The 13,182-nt window shown below is 34.2% G+C and overlaps 1 protein-coding gene and 1 pseudogene across 1 annotated transcript; both read right to left on the reverse strand.

Annotated features, from left to right (window-relative positions):
- Nucleotides 1-271: 271 nt before the first annotated feature.
- LOC121254367 lies at nt 272-2,747 on the reverse strand (annotated as a pseudogene).
- A 2,705-nt stretch (nt 2,748-5,452) lies between these two features.
- Nucleotides 5,453-9,573, reverse strand: LOC121254366 (protein NRT1/ PTR FAMILY 4.3-like). The gene is made up of 5 exons (XM_041154372.1): nt 9,335-9,573; nt 8,601-8,818; nt 7,737-8,177; nt 6,943-7,100; nt 5,453-6,563 (listed from the first exon to the last, which is right to left on the reverse strand). The coding sequence occupies exons 1-5, from the start codon at nt 9,435-9,437 to the stop codon at nt 5,624-5,626; spliced, it is 1,860 nt and encodes a 619-aa protein (XP_041010306.1). The 5' UTR covers nt 9,438-9,573; the 3' UTR covers nt 5,453-5,623.
- Between the last annotated feature and the right edge of the window lie 3,609 nt (nt 9,574-13,182).

Consider the following 13,182-nt stretch of genomic DNA (forward strand, 5'->3'; position numbering starts at 1 on the left):
CCATTGTTTGCGGATGGCACAAGTTCATGTACACCAATATATTCTAATGAGTAATGCTAGATGCAATCTTAGAGCATGCAAGTTCTCGAGTTCACCATTTAAAAAAATAAATTTTCACATAGATATCATATTTATCTATTTTTTTTAAAGAGAGTGAAGTATTATATCTCTACCCTTACAGTATACTTAACTCAATTTTGAACAATTATTGGCATCATGCCTAATTTCCTAGATTAGTTTCTGGCTTCATCGCCAATCAAGAATAAAAATAAGGGAAGGATTAACAGACTAACCAGAGAGTTAGTTACAACACGAGGTGGTGCAAGAGGAATAATCAAATACTGACTTCCTAAGTTTAACTCCATGCTAAGCTCGAATTTATTAGGAAAAAAAAAAAAAAAAAAAAAAAAAAAAGAGGAGCAAACATAAAAGTAGAATAATCCATCTCCATGCATGATCAGCAATTTGTACGTCCTGTTTCAAGATGCCATAGTTCGGTCAGGATCTAGTTTGAGCAGACACAGCAAATGGGAGATTTTAACCTAAACGTCAGCCTCAACAGTTGCTCCCTTGAGATGCAAGTGTTTTTCCCTCTTTTGGAACTCTGTCAAACCCTTTCCACTTCCAGTCACACCAACCTTGCCACTTGGGTCCTCAGGAGACTTGAAGATGCTCTCCCGTTTGCGCCCCCAAAAAGAAACCAATCTGACATTGTAAACAGGAAACGACAAATTGACCAGAAATGTGTGCATTAAGGGATCATTCAGAATATAAAAGGTCATGAAATTCATACTGCAAGTCCATGTCAAACTAAAAAATATCTGTGCCAGAAGTACCTTCTTAGCCTTGCCTTTGGTCGACTGGAACTGCTGCCGCTTATTCTGTGACACTTCACCAGTTTGTATTCGCAAGTCATCTCAATTTATTTCAACTCATCTCATTACTATTCATAACACATCTCAACTCATCTCAACTCATCTTCGAATCCAAACGATACCTTAAACGCATGTATCTTCTTACGCTTTGCAGCTTTCTGTAAATATGATAGTAAGTATATCACCACAGCATCCTAATATAACAGCTGGGCTGGCAACAAATCTATGAATGTCGTAGAAATCCTAACCATTTCACTTAACTTTTTTATTTTAATAAGTCTAGCATTTCACTAAAGTAACAGTACAAGCTCTTTTTTTTTTTTTTGGCTTATCAAACACCAGAAAAACTAAAGCAAAAATGATTGCCAACTCCAGTACCAAAGATATCAATTATTGCTAAATCGTAAGCAGCATGCACAACTTACCACATCTTCTGGGTCATCGGGCTCTATACGAAGCTTTGCTGGTAAACTCCGAGACTGAAAGTCCATGGAAGCAGCTAGCGCAATCTTACGCTTGATAGCTTGTTTGGTAGCTTCAGCCACTCTCTCAGCTTCAGCCAAAGCATTGACAGCCCCTTCTTGAATTGGCCTGACATTGGCAGGATCCACCTGGAATTAACAACCATGAGCAATATCCAATGCTGCTGCCGATGTGATTGTAATTCATTCAAAAAATCATCTTAATAATAAGATTCACAAACTGCAGGCAAAAGGATAAAAACCAACAAGATTAGAATAGGCTTCGTATGAAGTGGTCGAAAGAAAATCAAAATCTATTAAAAAAAAAAAAAAAAAAAAGGACTCCTGTTTGCAAATGGTTGCTTTAGCAGATGGCACAGGTATCGTCTTTTGCACTTTTTTTTTTTCTTATCCATCTTTATCACAGTTGGGTTTTCATTTCATTATTTGAGAAGGTCCTACTTATTTGCAAAACCCTTTCTTCCTCCATTACATCGTTTCTTCGTTTTTGTGTCATATCTACTAAAACAATGGGGATCAGACAAGAAAAAAATGGTTTGCCTGCCCAAGTCACCTTATGAGCATATCAGCTATCACCTTCCACATGTTCAGTTATAAAAAGGTAGGGCAAACAAAAAGAAGTTGTGAAGCCGATTGTGGAAATGATGTTGTAAAGCAGTTATCAAGATGGATACAGTGCAGATGGTATTACGAGAAAGTAAAGATCACAAACCAAGAGAGAAGCAAGGGATGATTATGTTGTGGTAATGATGGTCGCTTTTGGAAAATACTTATACATAATTGCATTAACTGAGTAAAAAAAATCTATACAATGTAAATGTAAACAGTAAAAAAGAAGGCTAACAAAAGCAAAGGGAGAAGTAATAGTCAAGGAAGAATGGGCGAAAAGGAAGGTGCCAGCTAACTTAGGTGGTTAAAGTCTTATGGTCTCATACAAAATACTTGAGATCCATTTTCTGCCCTCCCTAGGGATGAAAACGTATAGGAAATGGGGTAGGGCTGTCCCCTGAAATTCCACTGAATGGAATCACCAGATATATCCATGCAGTCCGCCACAAAGTATCCTTAGCTCGTGCATATACTTAACACCTTAGGGAAATCATCCTTGAAAGCGTACCACTACACCATGAATCGTGCAAAAAAACTAATCCTAGTGCCATCTCCAACCACCAATCTAGTGTGATATGAGAACTATGGAAAAAACCACATGGATTTCCATTAACAAAGCTGAAAACCGAGCAATACAGACGCAATGTCTAATCCACATGCACCACCTCTCCCCAAAACCACAACTCCCAAGTATATAGGAAAGGAAATCTCAATTCACATGATCATATGCTTTTTTTCATATCAAGCTTACAAAGAACACCAAGAACACTCACGCTCAATCAACTGTCTAAGCATTCAGACAAGAGAACGGGACCTGATTTGAAAGGAGAACCCGGAACCGGTCAAACGCAAGAAATCTAACAAACCCTTTATTTCTGCCCGTCAAAAGAAAAAATTTGTACGAATCTCTACAAGTTTATAAAAGTCCTCCTAAAAAAAAATAGATGTAAAAAATATAATTTAAAAATACAAATCTTGATTAATAAAATTATTTTTATAATTATTTTATATAAAATTTATCAATTTAAAACTTGTATTATTAAAAAACAAAAACACCCGTCTTTCTTTTCCATACGGAGAGACGGAGACCGTTGCGGGCCGGTCGTGGCCCGAACTAATAAACTTTTATTTTCTTTTTGTTAAAATCGGTTATTGATTTTATTTTATTATTTAAAATATTCCATTTAGAAACAAAATTAATTTATTTTTATCTAAAAGTTTCACATTCGATGTAACATTTGAAAAAAAAAATCCCCAGTACTCTGTTCTGAAAAAATTTAGGACTAGAATATTTGAGTCCTACTCCACGTGGATTTGGATAAACAGTTCAGATAAAATGAACTGAGATGAGATATTTTGTTAAAAGTTAAATAAAATATTATTAGAATATAATTTTTTAGTATTATTTTTATTTTAGAATTTAAAAAGTTTAATTGTTTATTATATTTTTGTATGAGAATTTGAAAAAGTTGTAATGATGAGATGAGATGTTTTGTGTATCCCGTTTGAAACTTACTCAACTAAAATCAACTTAATTCAGTCTAATTTTGTGATGAGTTTAACATCTAAACACTCAACTCTTAAATTACTAAACATATATCAATTCAAAATTTCTTTACACGTGAGAGCCATAACCTTTTTCAACATCTCATAAATACATCTAAACTCATTTTAACATCAAAATACATCTAAACTCATCCTAGATTGGCCCCACAAAACTTACTCTACCATCTCGACTTACTATTATTCATAAAAAACTAAATTCATCCTAACTCAATTAACATCCAAATAGGGTTTAAAACAAGACTAGACCTTGTTTGAATGTTGAAATGAGATGAAAAATATATGAATAGTAGTGAAATAGTTTGTGAGTGGTAGTGAAATAATTTTATTAAAATATTTTATGGGATTCTAAAAAATAGGAGATAAAGAGTTGAATAAAAATATTATAAAGTTAAAATATTGTTAGAATATAATTTTTTGATTTTGAGATTTGAAAAAGATAAATTTCTTTTTATGTTTTATTTGGAATTTTGGAAGAGTGATAATGATTAGATGAAAAAGTTGAAAGGTTGAAAATTTGAAATTAAAAATATTTATATTTAAATGATAATTGAATGTTGAGATGATCAGATGAAATGAGATGAGGGTTAAAATCATCTCACCATCCAAAAAAGGCCTGAAAAATCCTAACTAGTGCTTTTGTCCGTACATCATTCAATGTTTTTATCCGCGCAAATATTATTTTCCATATTTGAAGTTTTAGATTAATTAAAAATAATTATTACCATTGGCAAATGTGATAGACAATTTTTTTGCTGGTCATAATGTTCATGAAGATAGTTATTGGTCGGTTATTAAGGTGTTAATCATAAAAATTTAGATATTTACAAGTTGGTGATATATGCTTTAGCTACAAATTGATTATTTTATAAAAATAAACTCACAAATCGGTATAATTTGATGTGATATATCAAATTATAAAATTATTTTTATTGTAAAATAGATGTAACGTATCACATAAAGTTTGTGAGTTTATTTTTAAAAAATATTTTTGTTGTAGTTAGCGCTCTTCTTATATTATCAAATTCACCCATGGGCACTAGCTAGAAGGTGGACGGAACTCTAATATTATGCCATGATCATCACGATCATGAGTAGCTGTTTTGCTTTGGGGTGGAAGTGTGGAAGTGGGGGGCTGGGGCCATGCCGACGTTAAGCCAACAATTTGATCATCACGTACACTGATCTGCCATTGGTACTGTACTTGGGGGAGAAGGGGCCTGGCATCAAGACATGATGTTTGAGACATGTCTTTCTTTTAAAAGGCGCATGATCATCTATAATTGACAAAATGAATACACATGAAAATTAATGGGAACAACTGATCCAGTACGTACATTTTCTTATAAATACATCGCATATCTCTGATCTCTCTCTCTCTCTCAAAATCACCTTTTTATTTTTTGGTTTATTCATATATAGACGTATGCTTCATTATGTTCTACGTACGTACATATATGTGGGCAAGGTATGACATTGATGGATATAAGATAGACCCAGTAGAATATACATATATAAAGATAATTATATAATGCGTATATATATATATATGTTAGTCAATATATACTCAATAGGCCGATTAGCTAGCTAGATACATTAATTCCTTGTAAGAAATTGGGACCGACTCAAAAGTCCTCGATGCACTTGAAAAAGTGTATCTTTTAATTTTCTCACTAATTTTATGCATGCTTTAGTTCATGATGATCGTGATCATGGCAATTAGGGACTTGAGATTTTCATGAATATATATATATATATATATATATATGTCATATTGTATGTGATCTCTAATTATAACGAAATAAGATGTAGAGAGTATAGTAGTACTAGACATTAATTCCCCGTAATATATATAGTACTGAGAAAACATAAAAAAGATTGAGATACATACATACATATATATATATATAGCTAGCTCTAGCTATCTGACCAAGCTTCTTGATCGATCGGTGCACAGAATATTAATGCATGCATGCATGCATTTTCTATAATTTATTTACAAAAGCCATACTGCATATAGCTAGCTAGCCTCTAGATCATATATATCCCTGTTTATATATAATGATCATTAAAGCCAAGCATATAAATATATTATCAACAGCTAGCTTGCGCTCCAACGTTTTTTTCAGAGTCGAAACTGCAGTGACTATAGTCGGCCTGACGATGATCAAGATCATGATTTGCAGTACGAGCCGCATGTTCATGTATTGTGCTAATTGGCGAGGAAGAATTCTTAGAAAACCACCGAGACCAAAAGAGATAGTTGAGGAAGTTGAGGAAGCTAAGGGCTGCCAATAGCCAGTAGAAAAGGTCTAGCCTGTCCTTGTTTAAATCATTTTCATGGAGCCAACCACCATTTGAGGAAGTAGTACTTGAGGCCGTGATCTTATTCACCAGGGAAACCAGTAAGGAGCTTAGATAGAACCCAAATGAGTATGAGCAATAGGTCATGGCTGTTAAAAATGCTTGCATCCCTTTCAAGGGTTGTTTGTAAAAGAACTCAATGAGACCGACCGCCGTAAACATTTCCGATAGTCCAAAGATTAAGAACTGAGGAGTTATCCAGAAAATGGATAAGGTTTTGTCAAAATTTAATGCAGCATCTCTTCTCTTTTTCTCCATTATGGCAGCCGAAATCATAGAAAACGTAACAGAAAAGAGGCCAAAGCCTATTCGGTTTAAGGGGGCGATTCCAGAGTCGTGGCCGGTGAATTTTCTGGCAAAAGGGACAAAGCAAGTGTCATAGAGAGGGACTACAAAGATGAGAATTATGTATGGGATGGATTGAAGCGAAGCCGGTGGGATATGGAAGCTGGATGTTCCGAAACGCGTGTCCATGGCACTTCCTTGTTGGACTGAGAATGTTTGGAGTTGAGCTAAAATGGTGTTGAAAACGATGGTGCATGCAAAGATGGGAACCACTGAGATCAGAATTTTCACTTGCTGCACTTGCGTAACGGAGCACAGTCTCCATGGGCTTTCCTTTGTATGAGCCCCATCGTGCTGGATTTTGATGCAAGCCTTGTCCAAGAACCTGATCATAAATATATTATTATTAATTTATTTATTTTTATATTTTTTTGCATCCGGTCATTAATTATAAATATTAGCAGCCAGCTAGTTTGACTATATATATTATATTATATATATTCCAATTAATGAACTGATGGACAGATTGAAAAGCATATATGCTGCATGCTGATCTCATCTTATCCTAACTGATCATGTTATCGTATTTAATTAAATTAATTCGTTTATGATTTGAAAGTTTGTGAAGAGTAAAGTCGTGATCATCAGATCAATAGACGTAAGCTGTACTAGTACTGGAACAACAAAATAAGAAGCATGAAAGAAATATTACATGTATATGATCATCTAATTTGAAGTTAAATATATATATATATATATATTACCTGAACTTTTCGGTGTGAATTAATAGGACACTACTACTGCCAGCGTCAGAATTAGACAAGCTAACGTTATTCGGCACATTGTTTTGGCTTCCGTGAAGCATTTGTCTGTTAGATGGACAAACCTGCAGCTTTCTCTTCGAAATTGCAGCCACAAAAACCTGAAAAAGGAACATTATAGAACAGACAAACACAAAACTTCAAATTTTAAAGAGGAAAATGAAACGGTAAAATATTGAATGATCAGATATATACGTATGTAAAGACATAATGCATGTGGATATATAAGCCTTGATGACCATGTGAGCTTGCATGCATATTATTTATAGCACTTTTATTATTCATCTCTCTCTCTCTCTCTCTCTCTCTCTCTCTCTCTCTCTCTCTAATTATGAGAAACCACTAAATTAATACAAGTACTACTCCTTATAATTGGCACATTTAGCAAATACGCTCTAAACAATTTATAATATATACTTTCCCAGTCAGCATTGTAATTAGATATAAAACATATTCATGGGAATGATAAATACATATATATGTATACACACACGATGATCTTCATGACATGCATGCATGCATGCAATTAGGAAGATCAAAAGGAGTCGAATATACTCATACGTACTCTACCATGAGGTTATAATAATTACGTATACATGTCACCATGCATATACGGAGATCACTTTAATTAGAGGATGCCTACATAAAAAAGAATTAAAAGGAGAAAAAACAAAAGACTTGCGTATGGGAGAGCAGAAAAGAGCACATGATGATATATAAGACCAAATATTACGTACTTGGGCAAAGGGTGTGAAAAGGCTTCCTTGAGGCGGCTTGTTCCGGTAATATAAAGTACCAGAAACCAAACTGATTAGTCCCATGGCCATAGCAGCAGCCGAGACTCCAAAGCCGACATCCATCCCGGAATGAGTTTGGACCCAGACAAGAACTGTTAGGGCAATAAGTTCACCTACTGAGAATGCAAAATAGGCAGCATTGAAGTAGGCGGAGAGCTTCTTGGATTGCTTGGGATTATCTTGGTTGAACTGGTCTGCCCCATGAGCAATCATGTTGGGTTTAACACATCCACTCCCTAATGCCACCAAGTAAAGTGCTACAAAGAATATCAAAGCTTTCAAGCCCTTTGCTTCCAAACAGTTTTCTCCATCAGATAGCATGTTACACGGGGATGGCTTTAACTTGGGAAGATGAGCCTGAACTGAGAGTAATATGAAACCCTGCAAATCCAACAAAAAGAAACAAAAAACTCAGCATGTAAAAGCATGCTCTCTCTCTCTCTCTCTCACACACACACACTATTCACAAACTGTTATCAAGTCAAAATTCTACTGTCCTTTTAAATTGGAAGGAAATATATAGTAGTGCAATAACCAAAATGTCCTTAGAGGGAAAAAAAGGGGTCATCAACAGTGAGCTCCAGACCAAGCCCAGTCCTCCCAACCCTATTGATCTAGATGTGATCATTGTAGTTGGGCCGTGCAGTTTTGATCTATGCTTCCTTCAGAAAGTAATTTGCTGATTTTGAACTTAGATCAGCTACTTGTGTTTGTGTCCGGCCAGGTTGATGGGAAGCTAGAGAGGGAGACAAAAAGTGGAGATCGAGGAAGAAGAAAAGTTGGCATGAGATAAAGATCACTTACAGAAAGTTCAATAAAACCAAAGATGAGCATTGTCCAGAAACTCCCAAGATAAGAATCTGAAAGATAGCCGCCAAGGAGCGCCAGGAGAAAGACAGTTCCAACAAAGTTTGTCACTATGTTGGCAGATTTGGATAAAGAGAAGTGCATCTCGTTAATCAAGTATGTTATTAGGTTGTTCCCAACGGCAGCTATGGCCATTATCTCAAAAGCTTGCAGCCCTGAAAATAATCGCATACATGTAGTACTGTATGGTGAAAAGGCATTGCAATAACAAGTACATAAGCAAATTTAGAGAGATCTGGAGAGAGAGAGCAATAATATATTTAGTCAAATAAAATACAAAACCAAAAATTTTTCTCCGATAATATTGTTAGAAGAACAAAATATACAATCCAATATGCCCACTTTAAAGTACTGTGTGTGTGTGTGTATATATATACACGTCCATAGAAAAGCATGAGATCACATGATCAAAATGAGTATACATGAAAATGAGCATCTGACATTAATCAGTTATAAGACCACCAACCCAGATTTCAAACACCACAACGTACTAATCGACCATGTAGTACTATTTGATCGAAGACTATGTAAGTAAGTGACCGGATATCAGAAAGATTGTTCAATATATGGCCATGGAAGGTTAGAACTACTACTTGATCGATCACTTTTAAGTTTTAACAGTAGTACTGGAATATATTATCATACTGAGAGAGAGAGAGTGGGATATATACCAAGCACAAAAGCAGCAGCTCTTCTTCCACCATGTTTGCCAGGGCTGGAGAGTCTCCCTCTCCAATCAACCATGGTCTCTTCACCCACTCCAGACGTTTCCATGCTCTCCCCTCTCTCTCTCTCTCTCTCTCTCTCTCCGGCCAAAAGCTATCAAAGGAGAGTGATAGGATTTGCTAGCTAGAAGGGTAGGAATTGTGGTTTTGTTCTTACTCTATATATGCTGAATTCTGAGTCAAGTGAGGTGGGTTGTTCCATCTACATGATTTATAAAGTGGCCAATATCCCCGGCCCTCATCAGATTATGTGCAAAATGAAAATTCCTGCGAAAATTCTAAACCCACACGGCCTCACGCACAATGCTCACGTGGATAACACTTGCACCAGAAAAGCGATGGTGTTGGTGTGCTTTTCCGTGTGATGTTGAAACCTATTTACACACTGACGAAATGAAGCGTGTGGGTTAGCATCTGTGCGTATAGTTGACATGTGGAGTTGCCTTTTCGGCCATTAACCGGCTGGCTTTCTAATTTGGTGGTCCACAGGCACCGATCGATACATCAGCTTAATATTTCGTTCTGATCGATCTTTCATATTTATATATATATATATATTTCTAAGTTACTTTTCTTATTTAATTTTATTTTTTTGTGGTAATTATTAGATTAAATATTACAATTATAAATTAATTATCACTAGAATTATAGCTACGGATCACATGACAACACATGATGATCAATTTGTCACATTAATATATAATGATCAATATGTAATTTGGAAATATATATTATCCTTTAAAGAAATATTTTTGCTCTTGTTTATAGTAATCTAAGCTGCCATCTTCTAGCCAGCTAGCGCTCCTGATCCTTGACGGATCATCATAACCATCAATCTTCCCAAACATGATCAATAGAGTGCTCTTTTAATTATTTATTACGGCCTGTCTATTTTGACCCCTCCCTTTTTTTTCCAACCCATGCATGCATGCCTGCCTTAATTTTGAGGGCCGCACTCGGGTTGACCTCTCTCTCTCAAGTACTCGAGCAAATTTTGTCAAGTTTCTCCTGATCACCAGCGTACAAATTATATTGATATAACGGATCATAAGCTGGGGTGAAAAATCTAGTTAATTATTAGGTGCATGCTCAACAAGATTCACTACAAGAAAATTACTTATTTGTGACCAGTTAATTCTAACGAAATGATTATTTAAAATCAAAATAAGTCTGTTTTGATCATAAATAGTCTTTTCGTCACAATTAAATGGCCACAAAATCCGTTTTTCTTGTAGAGATTGTTCTTTAGAATTAATTAATTATATTCTAATTAACGTTGATGCTTAATTCTTAGAATTCCATGATCAGTAGTCCTACATCACACATATGTTGTAAAAAAAAAAAAAAAGATAAAAATAAAAGTAGGTATATGATGTAGGCCAGACTACTAAGTAGAATTTTTCATTATAAATATTGTTAAGCGCGCGCAATAGCAATATCGATGCAATTAATATCTCTAATTATATAATTTGCCACTTTCAAATAATTTAGACTTTAAGAGTTCTTATATATATATATATATATATATATTTCAATGTTTAATTGATCTATAGTAGTTGTTAACTGTATGAAGCACATGATATCAATTAAGTTTTAAGAATCATGCATGTATAAAATTAAAAAGCTTCTTCGAATACTCAAGTGATCAAGAGTACTACATGAAACTTATAATAGATAATTAAGAACCTTTTGTTTTATCTCCGCAATTAATGATCTTTTGGGCAAATGATTCTATCACTACCTAGCCCTATAATATTTAATTCAGTCCACATGCATTGATCAGCTCCTTGCATGTGTTATCATTATTTATAAATATACTGATTTTATAACATTCTAAAATATTCTCGATCTGCGTTATTGTCTAATTAGAAGGTAAATACATCCAAAAATAGTACTGCTGCTCACCGATACTTTGTTTAATATATATATATATATGTAGGACGGGCCATAATATTATATATAATTGTTTGGCATGATAATTCTCTACACTTATATATAGTCACAAGAATTAAATATGAACAACATTTATGGAAAATGTTAAAAGGGTCTTAAAAAAGTGATATATATATATATATATTGATATATTTATGATCATGATTCACGCGTGTAAGTACTATAGAGTAATCAATAGACTACAATAACTGGAGCTAGTACTAGTACTTTAAATTGGATGGATATAATTAATATATAGATCAAGTACTCGATCCTTAATTAATTAAATCCCAGCCATTAATCAGTTTCGAATTAATAAATAATTCAGAATAACTTTTTATTAGAAATCATGATATATAAGGGATCTAAATTCAAAGCTGACTAGCTAGCTAATAATTTGAAAATCTAAAATAATATTGATCAGGAAATTCATGAGTCGTTGTACGTTCGGACGGATGGGCCGTAACAAATTACTTAAATAAATAAATAGATTTATAGAAAAAGTTGGATCAGGTTAGGCCGGTAGGAATTAATTGGTAGGTGCGATCTGGCCATGAATATTGCCCTCGCTAGCTTAATGGTGAAAGATGATGAATGATCATGATTTTTGAATTGGTTTGCATATATATATATATATATATATATATAGTGCAATGCACTGTACGTGAAAGTGCTCATTATAATGTAATGGTTTGGTGTGGGCGAAAATAAAGACAAGCCGGAAACAAAGTCAAAAAGGTTGTCTGTCGGTCGATGTTAAAAACTTCTACATGAGTAGTACTACTATATTATATATATACAAAAATATATCATGATGTTCAAAGTTTGCTTTTTTTTTGCAATATTATCACATTGCTTTTTGGTCGTGTGTGGTTTTTATATATGATCAATTATATATGTTTCATGAATTAATGTACATGCAAGCTTATAATTAAGGCAGTGCATTATAATTAATATTCTCAAATTTGCACGCAATCTAATTAAATATATTATAAATCCCATGAAAAAGTAAACAGTTAATTAATTATAACACCAATGCACATGAGTATGAATAATCCATATATATATAATTAATTAATTAATTTATACTTGTGTGAATTAAGTACGCGCGTCGTCACATGCATATATATGTGCCTCCGATCCATCCTGATCAAAGCTGGCACATGCGCGTTCGTGCATATACAGTAGTAGCACTCTGATCTCTATTTGACGCGCGCTAGCTCCTCGATCGTCGCGCGAGTTTATAATTTGATTGGCACCATTTCTATCTAGAAAAATTATATATCCCTTGATCGATCTACTCGTTTCTTACATCACATAGTACGTTCGTTTCCTTTCTAGCTACCTTTGCATAAGCATGATGCAGCATTTAGTAAAGAGAAAATGAAATAGGTAGCTAGCTATCTATCTGGGATCAGTAAAAAACAAAACAAATTAATTAATTAAGCTTTTAGTTTTTGTGTTTTCATAATCACCTTTTATCGAAAGATTACTTAATTAGTGTATATTCACTTAATTTGTATATGGATGTACAGGTGGCAGTAATACATAGGTTGGTCGGCAAGGAATTAAGTCAAAGTTGATCAAGACCCATTCTAACTTATAAGACATATATATGCATATGATATCTGTTATGCTTTGAATTTAAGGTACAAGCTGGGAAAGTGTTGATGTGAACAGCACAAAGCGGGAGACAAAGTGGCCACAGAAGTACGTCATTTGAATCCTAAGTGGATCCCTAGCTACCTACAAACACACACACGCACAAATTAATATTGAGATCGATCCCATGGACATGAGCAAATTATATATATATATATATATATATATATATATATTGTAAAATTAATTAGGTTGAACTG

Source organism: Juglans microcarpa x Juglans regia, chromosome 3D (assembly GCF_004785595.1).
Source record: "Juglans microcarpa x Juglans regia isolate MS1-56 chromosome 3D, Jm3101_v1.0, whole genome shotgun sequence".
In the NCBI taxonomy this organism is placed as follows: domain Eukaryota; kingdom Viridiplantae; phylum Streptophyta; class Magnoliopsida; order Fagales; family Juglandaceae; genus Juglans; species Juglans microcarpa x Juglans regia.